At 52.2% G+C, this 14,714-nt stretch overlaps 2 protein-coding genes across 3 annotated transcripts in view; both read left to right on the top strand.

The window, feature by feature from the left end:
* The first annotated feature begins 1,789 nt into the window (after nt 1-1,789).
* On the top strand, nt 1,790-10,052 carry LOC147570816 (putative pleckstrin homology domain-containing family M member 1P). Of its 2 annotated transcripts, XR_015248012.1 has the most exons (4): nt 1,790-3,088; nt 5,210-5,355; nt 8,089-8,281; nt 9,831-10,052. XR_015248012.1 is itself a non-coding variant. In XM_086696763.1 (3 exons), exons 1-3 carry the CDS (start codon nt 2,191-2,193, stop codon nt 8,155-8,157), a joined length of 1,113 nt encoding a protein of 370 aa, XP_086552889.1. In that variant the 5' UTR covers nt 1,790-2,190; the 3' UTR covers nt 8,158-9,785. The 2 variants fall into 2 exon arrangements, 1 of the variants encoding a protein (XP_086552889.1); XM_086696763.1 differs by lacking the exon at nt 9,831-10,052 and having other exon boundaries at nt 8,089-9,785.
* Nucleotides 10,053-10,385: 333 nt separating this feature from the next.
* LOC147570811 (leucine-rich repeat-containing protein 37A2-like) overlaps nt 10,386-14,714 on the top strand; it is a 36,066-nt gene continuing 31,737 nt past the window's right edge. Inside the window, exons 1-2 of the mRNA XM_086696765.1 lie at nt 10,386-10,482; nt 13,385-13,456. The gene's annotated coding sequence lies outside the window, so the exon portion shown is untranslated. The remainder of the gene's footprint in view (nt 10,483-13,384; nt 13,457-14,714) is intronic.

Here is a 14,714-nt window from a genome sequence, read left to right as displayed (position 1 = left end):
GTTTGCCGTGACCCAGCAGACGATTCCGGCCAGGTTCCTAGCTCAGGAGAGCCCTGGTCTCCACACTGGCTTCTTTTAGGTTTTTCTTGTAGTCCGTGTAACCATGCCAGAGAAAGTGTGCCTCATGCCTAGGCCGTCAGGTTCCCTGAAGGGTAGGAAGACCCTATACAATTATCTGAAATCTCCAAGGCTAGTTCAGGCTGCGGAAGAGAGAACTGTGCATCCTTTGGACCCCCCAGTTGCTGGCAGAGCCCTAGGAACCAGGGAGCATAGAGGGGTGTGTGGTGTCCAGGCACACGCTCATTCAGCGGGTATTTATTAAGTATCTGTGCTGTGCCAGGCTGTTCTGGGTGCTGGGGACACAGCAGGAAGCAAAGCAACGTCCCTGTCTTCACAGACTTCTTATATCCTAGTGCAAGAGGCAGGGAAGAAGGGAATTAACAAGTAAATGTATAGTATGGACTGGTGATAATAATTGCTGTGGAGAACTTGGGGAGTGCCGGGGGGGAGCGTACTATTTCATATGGGTGGCCAAGGAAGCCCTCACAGAGAAGGTGACATTTGAGGAGATGTGCAGGGAGAGAGGCAGGAAGGCACGGGCCGACCTGTGTGGCTCCAGCAGGGGAACAGATGCAAAGATCCTGCCATGGGCACGTGCCCAGGAAACCAAGGAGATGGGAAGGGGGTAGTTAGAGATGAGGGCGGAGTGACGGAGGGCCTCGCGGGCCACAGAAGGGACGTTAGCTTTCCCTCCGAGGGAGATGGCAGTCATTGCAGGGTTTGGGGCAAAGGGACGTGATCTGACTTCCTTTAAATGGGGAGTCATCCTGGCTCGTATGTTGAAGGACCTCAGGGGAGAGAGACCAGTCAGGAGGCTCTCGCCACAAGCCAGGCCAGGGGTGACAGCCGTCGGAGCCCGTGTGGTAGCGGTCGAGGTGGTGAGAAGCAGAGGGTTCCGGATGTGCCAGCAGAATTCGCTGACGGGCTGCGTGTGTATGTGTGTGACAGAAAGGAAAGGTTTTTAGCCCAAGCAGCTCGAAGGATGCAGTTTGCCATTTATGAGATGAGGGATGTTGGGAGAAAAGCTAGTTTGCAGTGGGAGGGGCAGGAATTGATTTTCGGGCATGTCAATTTTGAGATGCCTATTAGATATCAGCCATACATGGCACAGGTGGAGATCTGAACCTGAAGTTCAAGGGCAAGGTTCAGGCTGGACATAAACGCTGGGGAGCTGTTGGCATAAAGCCCTGAGCGTAGGCACGATCAGGTAGGAGGCGGGTGTCAATGGAGAAGGGGACCCAGGACTGAGCTCTGGGGTGCTCCAATGTTGACATGTCAGGGAGAGGCGGAGGAGTGAGCCCGGGGGACAGAAGAGTGGCCCGTCGTGGCGGAGGAGTACCCAGAGTGGCCCCTCAGCAGCCGTGTGAGGGAAGTGTCTCATGAGGGCAGGAGGGTCTCAGCTGTGTCCTGAGATACTGATGGGTCAGGCCAGATTGGCACCAAGGATTAGCCTTGGGATTTGGTGACAAGGAGGGCATGGGGCTTCCCAAGTGCCGTTTCAGTGGAAGGAGGGGACAAAAACCTGACTGGAGCAGATTCAAGATGGAACGGGAGCAGGGGAACCAGAGACAGTTGTGACACCTCCTCGAGGTTTTCTGTAAAGGGGACAGAGGAACAGGGTGGTAATTAGAAATGTGAGTGCCATCAAGAAAGCTATTTTTAAAGATGGCAGAAATAACAGCGTGTTTGTGTGCTGATGGGAACGAGCCAGGAGGGAAGGGACAAAGCAGTGACACGGTGGGGGGCGGGGGGGGGGGCTGCTGGAGAGACGTCCCTGTCCTTGAGTGGGCAGTGGGGAGGGGTCCCCTGTGCAGACGGAGGAGTAGGCCTCAGACTGAGCCGGAAGTTCATCCCCGGTGACAAGGGGGAAGTCTGAGTGTGGGTACAGATGCCATAGTGAGGGCTCTGTGGAGGTAATTTTTTTAGTCCTTTTTTTTTTTTTTTTTTCTCAGTAAAATTCAGGAACAAGGTCAACAGCTGAGGGTGCGGATGGGACGAAGGCACTCCTAAAGCGTTCTCGCGGCAGCCCCTGTCCCCACCCGCTGCAGGGCCTCGGGAGGTAGAGGCTTGGCCCGCCGTCTAAAGTGCCTCTTTCTGCCCCCAGGGCTGTCCAACCCATTCCGGGGTCTCATGAAGCTGGGCACCGTGGAGCGGCGGGGGGCGATGGGCATCTGGAAGGAACTCTTCTGCGAGCTCTCCCCTCTGGAGTTCCGCCTCTACCTGAACACCGAGGAACGCACCTGCGTGGAGAACTGCTCCCTGCTGCGATGCGAGGCCGTGGGGCCAGCCCACGGCGACGGCCGCTTCGAGCTGGTCTTCTCTGGCAGGAAGCTGCTGGCCCTGCGGGCCTCCTCCCAGGACGAAGCCGAGGACTGGCTGGACCGGGTGCGGGAGGCCCTACAGAAGTGCCGGCCCCAGCAGGAGGATGAGTGGGTGAACATCCAGTACCCGGAGCAGCCCGAGGACCCCCCAGACGCCCCCCAGGGTGGCCTCCCCTCCCACCCGGACCCACCCACTGAGCCCGAGACTCTCCAGGGCACACAGTTCTGTTGGTCCTCTGCCCAAGTTCCCGAGCCAGACGCTATTAAAGAATCCCTTCTGTACCTGTACACGGACAGGACCTGGATGCCCTATATTTTTTCCCTATCCTTGGAGTCTCTGAAGTGCTTCCGAGTGAGAAACAACGAGAAAATGTTAAGTGACAGCCACGGAGTTGAGACCATCCGAGACATCCTGCCAGACACGAGCCTCGGGGGCCCATCCTTCTTCAAAATCATCACGGCCAAGGCCGTCCTGAAGCTGCAGGCCGGGAATGCTGAGGAGGCCGCCCTGTGGAGGGAGCTGGTGCGCAAGGTCCTGGCGTCCTACTTGGAGAGGGCCGAGGAGGCGGTGACACTGGGCGGGAGTCTGGACGAAAACTGTCAGGAGGTGCTGAAGTTCGCCACGCGGGAGAACGGCTTCCTGCTGCGGTACCTCGTGGCCATCCCCACGGAGAAAGGCCTCGACTCCCAGGGCTGCTTCTGTGCAGGTGCCCCCTTGCTGTCCCGCCACCCCCAGCCTGCCCGCCTCACTCTGCCTCGGGTGGGGCTCCCGATTTAGGCTCTCTGCCCTGTCCTGGCTCTCCACGAGCGTCCCCATGCCACCCCTGGGATGTTGCAGCAGACGTAGCCTCTGCTCCTCCCCAGCACCCACCGAGGCCAGCAGCCCTGCCGAGGGTTGGGACCTGTGGGTGCACAGCTCATCCTACTGAGTGCTGTGCAATAGAACATTCTCCGATGGTGAAAATATCCTAGATCTGTGCTGTCTAATATGGTAACTACAAGCCATCTGTGGCCCCTGAGGACTTCAAATGTGGCTAGTGTGACTAAGGAACCAAATTTTCAGTTTAACTTAAAGGTATTTAAATTGAAATGGGCGCCTGTGGCTTGTGGCCACCGTACGGGCCAGCACAGCTGTATATATTGTTCTGCAACTTGGTTTTGTTCTACTGAGGAATGTATCATGGATATTATTCTACGTCAGTACATCTGCCGTATCATTACTGTCCTCAAGTCTGATCCTTCTGTGTGGGACCACCGGGCCAGCTGCTTTATTTGGATTATTTAACTTAGTCCTAACAATAACCTGTCCTGTGGTGAAGCCAGATGAGGACCTTGACGGTCCTAGAGGCTCGCTCTGGCCGTGTCCCCGCAGGGCCTCTCCACCCCATTGCTTTTCAAGGCTGTGAGATATTCCATGGCTCACGTTCCATTTTTAGCTCTTCTCCCCGACCCAGACCCCTGTTTCCATCACCTTCGGTTCTCCAGGGGGACTGTGAGGACTTTGCCCTGCCGCAGGGTGCCCTAGCAGGAGACGCAGCTGCAGGTGGTTTGAGGACCATCCTGTTGGCTGGAGCCTGTGGGACCGGAGGGAAAGTCTGCTTCGGGCATCTGGAAGGAAGTGGTCTGCGGTTTTCTTCCTGCAGAAGACATTTTCAAGTCCCTGCTCACTCCCTCCTCACACCCGCCAACCCCTAACACTCACGCTCTGAACTTTCCGCCTGTGGGTGTTGGGCTCGTGGAGGAGGCCAGGCCCCCCAGGGCTGGTGAGGAGGGTCCCCCAGTGGGTGTGAATGCTGGCAGGGGGCGGCTCTCACTGTGCCTCTCACCCGCCAGCCCTCAGGCCGAGACTGAATCTGGGGGCTTGGGCTTCCTTCCTGCTGCAGGCATGGCTTTGTGGCCGGGTGGATGCCCACCGCCGGCATCTGGCTGTATTTCATGGTTCACAGGGCACTTTCAAAGCCTCATCTCATTTAAACTTGGTCATCACCCCCACAGGAGAGCAAGGAGCAGCTGAGTTTTATAGATACTGAAATGGAACCTCGTAAAACCTCGACGAAGGTTAGGATGAGGCAGCTATTAGGCAGAAGAGCCAGCCCTTCTCGTCCCAAGGCCAGAGGGCCTCTTTCCCCTGGCCCTGTGGGAGGCAGGCATGTGCTCAGGATCTGAGCCCCACTCTGACTCCCACCGCCCGCCGCTGTGGAGGGACCTCCAGCAGAGGAGCTGAAGCCGGACCCTGCACCACTGTCCAGAGATGTCCGGCCTGTCTGACTCCAAGCTGGCACCAGGCAGTGTCCAGACGGTCCTGCCTCCGGTTGGCCTCCCCACCTACTCCCTGCCTGTCGGCCGGCCCCATGTCCCCAGCTCCTACCCTGCTTGCTGAGGCGCTGACTCGGTTGCTTCCGTTTCTGGGCCCCAGTGGAGGGGTGGGCCTACGGGAGGTTGGCATTGGTGAGCAAGCAGTGGGAACACTGAACACAGGCAGCTAGGTAGAAGAGGATGTGGGCTCTAACACCAACCCAACCCAAATCCGATTACCGGCTCTGCCACTTAATCGTCCTGTGACTGGGCAGGTCTCCTGACCTCTCTGTGCACCGACTGCTTCGGCTGCAAAATGGCAGCAATAATTGTTAATGGTGTTTTGTCGTAAAGACTAAGTAATGGGGTTGTTTCTCAGCGGTGGGCATGTGAGTGACGGTTGTTTGATCTTTGTGTCCTCCTTGTATGTCTGCCCCTTCCTTAAATAGCAGGTCCTTCTGCCTAGGAGCTTCTGCGTTGTCCCCAGACTCTGGCCCCGCCACTGCTCACTCTCCTGCCGTCCCTCTCCCCAGGCTGCTCCCGGCAGATTGGCTTCTCGTTTGTACGACCCAAGCTTTGTGCCTTCTCTGGCCTCTATTACTGCGACATCTGCCACCAGGACGATGCCTCGGTGATTCCGGCCAGGATCATCCACAACTGGGACCTCACCAAGCGCCCGGTAAGCCTTGGGCCCAACCAGTCGTGGCCACACAGGGCTGAGGAGTGACAAAGGAATGGTCGCTCCCCTTTGTTGCTGCTCTTTGTGTGGAGGAGTTTGGCTCTAGGGAATTTAGGGTCACTGGTTCAGGCCCCATGATGGTGGGAGGGCCAACCAAGAGAAAACTGTGCTGCTGGTCTGTAGCCCCTGGGCAGAACTCTGTCAGTGCCTGCCTCGTTCCTCAGGTGGAGGTCTGAGGGTGGTTCTCTGCAGCTCCCATGGCCATGGAGAAAACTGTTTAAGGCACCAGCAACTAGAGAGAGAGAAAGAGAGGGAGAGGAAGAATAGATAAGGAAAGATAGTTAGGATAGATTATATTTCTAGATGGATGGGGGATGGGTGGGTAGATAGTTGTGAATAGATAGATGGGTGGATGGGTTGGCGGGTGGATGTAGACAGATGGTTGGGTGAATGGATGTGGATGGAGGGATGGGTAGATGGATGTGGACTGATGGACGGGTGGATGGATGGGTGGGCTGGCCAACTGGCTGTACTTCCCCTTGGAGCAGTCAGCCTTTTCTGTATATTTGTTTACATACATTTGTAAAGTTGGGATCGTTCTGGACTCATACTGATTTATAACAGGCTCTGTCCACTTGGTACCATTTAGTGTGATTTAGTCTTGAGTACTTTTTTATGTTCACCAAATGCTTTTGAATAAGATGTATTCTAAGATCTCTCTTTTCTTCTTCTCCACCTGAGCTTACCCACCTACCTAGCTATGTTACCATTAGCAAATTATTTAACTTCAGTTTCCTCATCTATAAAGAAGGATTAATAAGTATCTGCCTCAGAGGACATTACAGGAGATGGCACCCGCCAGTCTCTTAGAGCCTTACATCAGTGCCCTTTCTTTCTCCTGAGGCCTGCCACACCTTCAGCCCCTCATTCACTTAGTCAGAGCCTGCCTGGAGGAGCACAAACTTGGCTTTCTCCCAAAGGCACAGATTTCTGCTTAAGACAGACACAGAAGCACAAAGAAGAAGCTATTTGTTTCTCAAGACCCAGGCCTATTGGCCATGCAGTCTTGACGTGTGGATGTGTCGTCAGAGCACAGGGAACGTGACTCTTAGATTCCGTGCCACCCCAGCCTCCACCTTGCTGGGGACCGGAACCCCAAGGACATTAGCTTCACTTTGGCTTTTTGTTGGTTACCTTGTCCTCACTCCTGCCCTCAGTGGTAAGTATTTAACTAACTGCATATAGAATATTAAACCTCAGAACCGCCACAGATGCAAATAATTCTTTGGCCATAAAACACACTCGCTATTTACAACATCCGGACAACTTTTTTTTTTTTTATTTTTTATTTTTTGCATTTATTTATTTTTGAGAGAAAGAGAGAGAGAGAGAGAGAGCACGAGTGGGGGAGAAGCAGAGAGAGGGGAAGACTCAGAATCCAAAGCAGGCTCTAGGCTCTGATCTGAGCTGTCAGCACAGAGCCCGACATGGGGCTCAAACCCGTGAACCGTAAGATCATGAACTGAGCCGAAGTCGGACGCTTAACCGACTGAGCCACCCAGGCGCCCCTGCATTATTATTATTATTATTATTATTATTATTATTATCATTATTTTAACCTAAACTCAAAATAATTCCGTAAGAGATGCTTTTCTTTTCCCCACTTTATAGACAAGGAAACTGAGTCACAGAGGTTAAATAAGTGTCACAAGGTCCTACTGGTAGGCAGTGGTAGAGCCAGGATTCGAATTCAATTCTGACTTGAAAGCCTGACTCCTAACCACTGCATGGTAGTTGATGGTGGAGACCATCTCAGATCCTCCGGCCTTCTTATTACACCAAGGAGGAGACTGAAGGGGAGAGAAGCTTCTTGGTAGTTAATGAGGCAGCCAAGTGTGCAGAGACAACACCTCAGTTTAGACCCGGGCTCTGCTTTCTGCAGGTAGATTGGATAAGCCACTTTAGCTTCTCTGAGCCTCCATTTACTCATCTGTAAAATGGGGGTGGTGACACCTCCCCCATTGAATTGTCATCAGCCCGAAGAAAGGATATGGTTGAGATCCGCAGCCCACCGTCGGGCAAATAGTAGGCGCTCAGTAACCGGCTTTGGCATTAGGGTCAGGGCCGAGGGTAGAACCTGTAACACCCTGTCAGTGGGAGAGGCTGGGATTGATCGCTCCCCTCCACACGGGGACTTGGGGGAGCCCTGGTTGGTGCTGCTGGCCAGAGCTTGGGGTGGGGGCGCTCGGGAAACCTTGTTAAGCTGTGTCTGATCTGTAGTTTCCTGTGGCTGGAGCCTGACTCAGACAGTCACCTGGTTCCCGGGTCGGCGCTGGGGCAGTGCCTGTTTCTGTTAGGCAGGAAAATGGGGGCTGGGAAGACAGGAAATAGTGGGAAGGATCTGTAGGCCCGGGGGGAGAGGGGCATTGACCCAACGTGGCCGGGGAGGGACCGCAGCTAGTGCCTGGGAGGGAGAGTAGGTTTGGGAGTTAGGGCAACTGGGTTCAGATCTTGACTTTTATGAGCTGTGGACCTAGGCCCGGTCACATCATCTCTGGTCCTCCATTTCCTCATCTGTATAATGAAGATGGCACCGCTTCCCTTGGACGGTGGTGGCAGGGCGGGTGAGTGGGTGGGTAATACTGTGCCTGTCGCAGAGATGCTCACCGAACGGCCATTCTGTCCCGCCCCCCCCCCCCAACCGCCACCGTCTGCCGTCTGGTGGTGTCCCAGATCTGCCGGCAGGCTCTGAAGTTCCTGACGCAGATCCGGGCCCACCCCTCATCAACCTGCAGCTGGTGAATGCCTCGCTGTACGAGCATGTGGAGCAGATGCGCCTCGTCCGGAGGAGACGGGAGCAGCTGAAGCTTCTGGGGGATTACCTGGGCCTGTGCCGAAGTGGGGCCCTGAAGGAGCTGAGCAAGAGGTGAGCGTCCCGGACACACACACACACACACACACACACACACACACACGCATGCAGCTAGTGCCCGCCCAAGACGCCCCCTTAGGAAAAATGCCAGAGCCGAGCAGAAATCACCTTCCCACTAGGTTGGGGAAATTACCGCAAGCTTTGGGAGTGGTTTTTATTTGTTCATGTATTCATTCATTTACTCGTTCATCTAACAGTTATTTACTGAGAACATACCAAGTGCTCAGCACTGAGCCAGCTTTGTGAGCTCCACACTGAGCAAGGTAGACCCGGTCCTACCCTCTCACAGGGAAGGCAGATGAGTAAGCCTAGAGCTACAACAGCCTGTAGAGCTGCTACAACAGCCTAGAGGGAGCTAGAAGGGAGGCAGGATGCCTGGAAGTACAGAGGTGAGCCCTCTAATCCGGAGTGGAGGAGGGCAGAGCCCGGAAGACTTCCTGGAGGAATGTACATATAAGATGAGCCTTGGAGAATGAGTCAGAGTTAGAAAGGGGAAGACTCAGGAAAGAGTGTTACAGATGGAAGGAACGGTGCGCTCAGGCCCTGAATGAAGGCCCCATACGAGGGAAGAACAGAGAGAGCTCCTGGGCGTGCAAGGAAGGAAGAGGGGCGCTGCCAGGACCCCGCGCTGCTCGGCCACGTGGAGGCCCCCCAGGCAGGCGCACGCGGCGCGCACCCCGAAGTCGGTGCCCGCGCGCGCGCACTCCTCTCCACTGGGCCCGGCAGCCCTTCCCTCCCTCGACACCCAGCAAACAGAGGTTGCGGGGGGGACTGGAACTGAGGGTCCCCAACCACGTTGGAGCAGGAGGGCAGAGTAGGAAAGGATGCGGGGGGAATAAGGGAGACCAAAGGAGGAAGGACTGAGGGTTTTTTGAGGGGGGACCACCTCGCTGTCTCAATTCCTCGGATGAGTGGCCTAGAGCCAGCCAGGCTGGGCCAGCAGGGCGCTGGGAGGCAGTGTCAGCCTGTGGCTTTGCTGGGCTAGAGGTGGGGGCGGGGGCGGGGCGGGGAAGGCCAGGTGGCAGGGGCTGTTTGGAGAAAGGAAGGCTTTCTGGGCCCAAGGGAGGCCAAGTCCGACGCCTGCCCCGGAGCCCGGTGTACTTGATTTGGCTTTTCAAATATGCACTGAGGCGTCGTTCTTGCCTTGAGAGCTGAGTTATTCACACCCACTGGGCCCTGCTGGATAAGAGCACCAGTGAATGCAGGACTGGTAGGGAGAGCCAGCTAGTGCGCTGAGGTTGCACAGAGAGACAGTGACCCCTCGCCGTTTTCTGGGTGTGGAACTTTTAGTCCCCGCGCAGGAGAGGGTGACAGCCTTCTGGTTCCAGGCGGGGACGCAAGGAGCTCCGTTTCTCAGCCTCCCCTTGGGCTGATGGCTCGGAGCCTGGAGCCTGTTTCCGATTCTGTGTCTCCCTCTCTCTCTGCCCCTCCCCCGTTCATGCTCTGTCTCTCTCTGTCCCAAAATAAATAAAAAACGTTGAAAAAACAATTAAAAAAAAAAAGCAGCTGTTTATTTGTACCCTTATCTCACTTCCTTTCCTAGACCGCGACCTCTCTTGAGGGCAAGAGGAACCGGTTTCCCCACAGCACACAAGACACGGTTACCACTCATTCATTGGGAGTTTATTGGAAGGATAAATGGGGGGGGGGGGGGGGAGTAGTAACCGGACATATTTGACATAGGAGATGCTTGCGCACAAGAGCCCAGCGGAGCGCAAGCTCCAGACCCACAACTGAGCAGCTTACTGGGAAGCAGAGCGAGAACAGCCCCCCCAAGCCTGCCTCCGCTGGGGAATGGCAGGTGTACACCAGCTCTCCTGCAGCTTTGCTCTGAGGACCTCACGTCCCTACTTCTCCGACTGCCCTTGTCAACGCCTGACTCGATGCCGAAGCCCGCCCCCCTACCCACAACTATGCTTCCTCGTCCCCGATCTGCGGCAGTGCCTCTGACTACTCTTAGCCTTTTTGTCCGGGCCTCTTCTCCGTCGCCCTCCTCTTCTGTCTCCATCACCACCGGCAGGGCGCGCGCCGGGGCAGCCCTGGCCGGCAGGAGGGGGCGGGTCCTGCGACCGGGAGCCGGCAGCCGGAAGCCGGACGGGGGGGGGGGGGGGGGCCGTGAGGACGTGTTCCAGGGAAGCCAGGGCCGGACCCGGCGGGGCCGGCGACGTGGAGCCGCTGTACCAGCAAACGCACAAGTGAGGGCCGCGTCGGGGCACGGGCGGGGGCGCAGCCAGGCTGGGCGAGGCCGGCTCCCCTGGCTGGGGCCTCGGGCGCCCGCCAGTGTGGAGGCCGAGTCCTTCCGCCGGGGCGCTGCCGGGGGCGGCTCGGAAGTTCTGTCTCTGGCGGGATGCCCAAGTCGGCGGCGGATGGAGGGTCCGGCCTGATGCGTGGGGACGTTGGGCCGGACGGCTCATGGGATCTTCGAGGCCGCGACTACCTGCTAAGTAGACTAGGTGAAGGGAAAGTCACACTTACAGATGATAAATTGTTTGTCCAGCACCTGCCAACTCACTGCTCTGGGTTGGTAGAGATGGTGGGAGTCAGGGCCCCTACACCTAGTTTACTATTCACTTGGAGAGCCCAGGGACGTCCGAAAAAAATCTAAGGTGTGGCAGGATTGGATGGAGTGTAAAGGAACAATACAAACGGAGTCTTCTTTAGTTTAGAAAGAGCCATCATTGAGCTAAGGTCGTCAGAATAAGTTTCATTGTAACTCACAGCTCCTAAATGACGTCGGCCCCAACTCTTGATTGACACTAATCTGTTGTTGCTGCTACACTTTTTTCCCTTTTCTTTTGATTTGGTTTATACCAGAGACCATAATGATGAAGTGTTTGGTTTGAGTGCAAATATAAAACCTACTTTGTAACAGTTTTAAAACGGAGCCCTTTAAAATAGGGAGCCCTATTCTCATATAAAAAGTATAAGAAGGGACGGGTCGCCTGTGTGGCTCAGTCGGTTGGACATCTGACTCTTGATCTCAGCTCACGGCTTGATCTCTGGGTGGGGAGTTCAAGCCCTGCGTTAAGCTTCAAGCTGGGCGTGGAGACGACTTTAGAAAAAAAAATTTTATATCTATATGCATTCTAAGGTCCTTCTTGGTCCAGAACTTTGAAGTCAGTAGCTCTGAGGAAAGGTGTTTCCCCTTCCATATCCCAACTCAACCTCTACCGATTGCAATTCTGTGTTAATTTTTTTTTAACGTTTATTTATTTTTGAAACAGAGAGAGACAGAGCATGAACGGGGGAGGGTCAGAGAGAGGGAGACACAGAATCTGAAACAGGCTCCAGGCTCTGAGCTGTCGGCACAGAGCCCGACGCAGGGCTCGAACTCACGGACCGCGAGATCATGACCTGAGCTGAAGTCGGCCGCTTAACCGACTGAGCCACCCAGGCGCCCCTCAAGTTTTCTAATTTATTCAACGACCATTTCTGCTGCTCATAGACTGAGTTTTTTACTAATGATAATACTTTTCATTCATATAATCTTGAGTTGGTTCTTTTTATTAGATGTACTGTTTACCTCTATCTGAGGATATATTAATGATGCTATTCTAAATTTTTTATAGTGTTTATTTTTGAGAGAGAGAGAGAGAGAGAGTGAGAGACAGAGTGCAAGTTGGGGAGGGGCAGAGAGAGAGGGAGATACAGAATCTGAAGCAGGCTCCAGGCTCTGAGCTTCAGCACAGAGCCCAGTGCAGGGCTTGAACCCATGGACTGCAACCTGAGCCGAAGTCGGATGCTTAACCGACTGAGCCACGCAGGTGCCCCATTAATGTTGGTATTCTCAAATCCTTTTGTGTTTTCTCTGTTAACTGTGTCATTGACTATAAGCTGTTATATTTGTTTTTTATTTTCTGTCCTGAATGGAATTGGCTTTCTCACTCCACATGGTCATTCCTGAGTGCAATTTATCTTTGTAGTTGAGATTTGACTTGCTTCTGTTTTCTGGTCCTAAGGAAGAGGTGAAATGAACCACGGGGCTTGTTATTGGTGACAGGTCCCCCTGAGAGTTAAAGAAGAGGTGGGAGGTGACTTCTAATGGCTAGTCAGAGTGTAGACCCTTCCTCCAGGGTTCTGGGACCCTGCCCCCTTCTAACACCAATGGCTCCTGCCTGGAAGAAAACACCCTTTGCTGCCAGATCCCAGGAGGAAGGATGTGGGGTTGATGTGCTGTCCTTGGTCCTACTGCAGTATCCCAGCTAATCACCCTGTAGGTGGCTCCAAGGCATTTCTGGTGGGGAGTGTTTGTAGAGCTACTCCCTTGGCTTTGAGCTAAGGTTGTGGATTTTCTAATTGTATCTTTTCTAATCATTCTTAGGGACTTTGGTGGAGTTTGGAGTTTGGTAGAGACCTGGCATGTTTCAATCTGCCAGCTTGAAATAGCACAACCTCTTAGGAAGGCAATTTTGTACCCCTGTTAAATCCTGGAGAAACTTAGGCAAATGTGTACTAGGATATAAACAGAAAAATGTTCAAAGCAGCACTGTTTATAATAACTAAAAATTAGAAAAATCTAGTATCCACCAACAGTAGAAAGAACAAATAGCGTTACACGGGTATTTACTCTATACATATTAAACTGAGCATTTATGTTATGTGCATTTTATGCACATTTTTAGTTCTCACAGATACTTTTTGGTTGGGGAAAAAAATTAGATGGCTTTACTCGTAGCACTGATATGGTTATAAATAGGGCTTCCACAATAAAATTTGGGAAAAGAGAGGAGGAAGTGGCAGTTCTGTCCATGTTTTTGCCACTCAGGGCTGGATTCTAACAGAGATTTTGTGATCCAGAGAGTAGGCATTAAATGTACATTTTGGTGTGAAGAGTGGATAGGGGTGTGTGTGTGTGTGTGTGTGTGTGTGTGTGTGTGTGAGAGAGAGAGAGAGAGAGAGAGAGAGAGAGAGACAAAGGAGTATGTGAGAAGAAAATATTTGAATCAAACAGCAGAGGTCGCCATCCCTACATTAAATAAGAATTAGTGTATTTGGTGGCACCATTACCCAGGTTTCTCTCACATCTAGCGGTCCTGTGTAGCAAATAGTTGTAGTTATTTTGCATTTTGACCCAGAAATGACCTTTTCATTTTGCAGAATTCTCAGTGAAAATTATCTGACCGAATTACGTAAAGACACATTTGAAGGCCTGCTATCCCTCCAGTATTTGTAAGTTAATCAGTTCATCATTTATTATGAGTTTTTAGTTATATTATTTATTAAAAAATACAGGGTTCAAATTAGATAATTGCAACAATTTCTTCTAACAGTAGAATTCTGTAACTCTCTCTATTAAATTGTATAACTCTGTAAGTCTGTGGGGACCCAGCCCATCTCTAGCATTAAATACCTCCTATGCGTTTTCAACTTTTTAATTTTATAGACAAGATCTAGGAAAAAGCCCTTCAGTTGTAGAGGAAAAGGGGTAATGAGGTCTGAGCAATTATGGACACCCATATGAACCTTGTTATGTAAGTGTTCATATACCATCTGCCTTTATTTATATTTATTATTTATGGCCCATGGATCAAATCCTGTGTATGGTCTGTCTTGATACAACCTATGAGTTCAGAATGATTTTCATGTTCTTAAAGGGCTGTAAAAGAGAAAAGAAGAGAGAGAAACAGAGAATATGTGACAGAGACCGTATATGGCCTGCAAAGCCTAAAATATTTACTGTGTGGCCTTTACAGAAAAGGTTTGAAAAAGTTGGCTTAGTAAAATGAGAGGAATTGAAGTTAACCTCAAATTGTCACCTACAAGACAAGAAAATATAGAACACTTACATTAATTTGAATGCCATTAACCCAGAATTTTTAAATAATTTAATCTAAATGAAATATTTAAATATGAAATATTTAAGCAGGTGAATTATGTAAGCAGTATTACCAAGTACATATTAAATTATCAAGAGAACAGATTAGGGATTTCAGTGTGGGAAATTTTATTAGTTTATTTTTTTATTATTATTTTTTATGTAATTTATTGTTAAGTTAGCTAACATACAGTGTGCTCTTGGCTTCAGGAGCAGATTCCTGTGATCGGTGTGGAAATGCTTATGCCACCATAAAAATAGATGTTTAAAATGATGGTTAAGGGGTTGGGGCTCCTGGGTGGCTCAGTTGGTTGGGTGTCTGACTTTGACTCAGGTCGTGATCTCACAGTTTGTGGGTTCGAGCCCCGTGTCGGGCTCTGTGCTGACAGCTCAGAGCCCGGAGCCTGTTTCAGATTCTGTCTCCCTCTCTCTCTGCCCCTCCCCCACTCATGCTCTGTCTCTGTCTCTCTCAAAAATAAATAAACATTAAAAAAAAGATGGCTAAAGGGCACGTGGCTGTCTCAGTCATTAGAGTCTGCAACTCTTGATCTCGAGGTTGTAGGTTAGAGCCCCATGTTAGGTATAGAGATTACTTAAAAAAAATGAAATCTT

Source organism: Puma concolor, unplaced genomic scaffold, assembly GCF_028749965.1.
Source record: "Puma concolor isolate L17-30 unplaced genomic scaffold, mPumCon1.1.hap2 unalloc_scaffold_96, whole genome shotgun sequence".
NCBI classification, from domain to species: domain Eukaryota; kingdom Metazoa; phylum Chordata; class Mammalia; order Carnivora; family Felidae; genus Puma; species Puma concolor.
The sequence above is the reverse complement of the archived record's forward strand: the minus strand, read 5'-3'. Positions and strand labels throughout refer to the sequence as shown.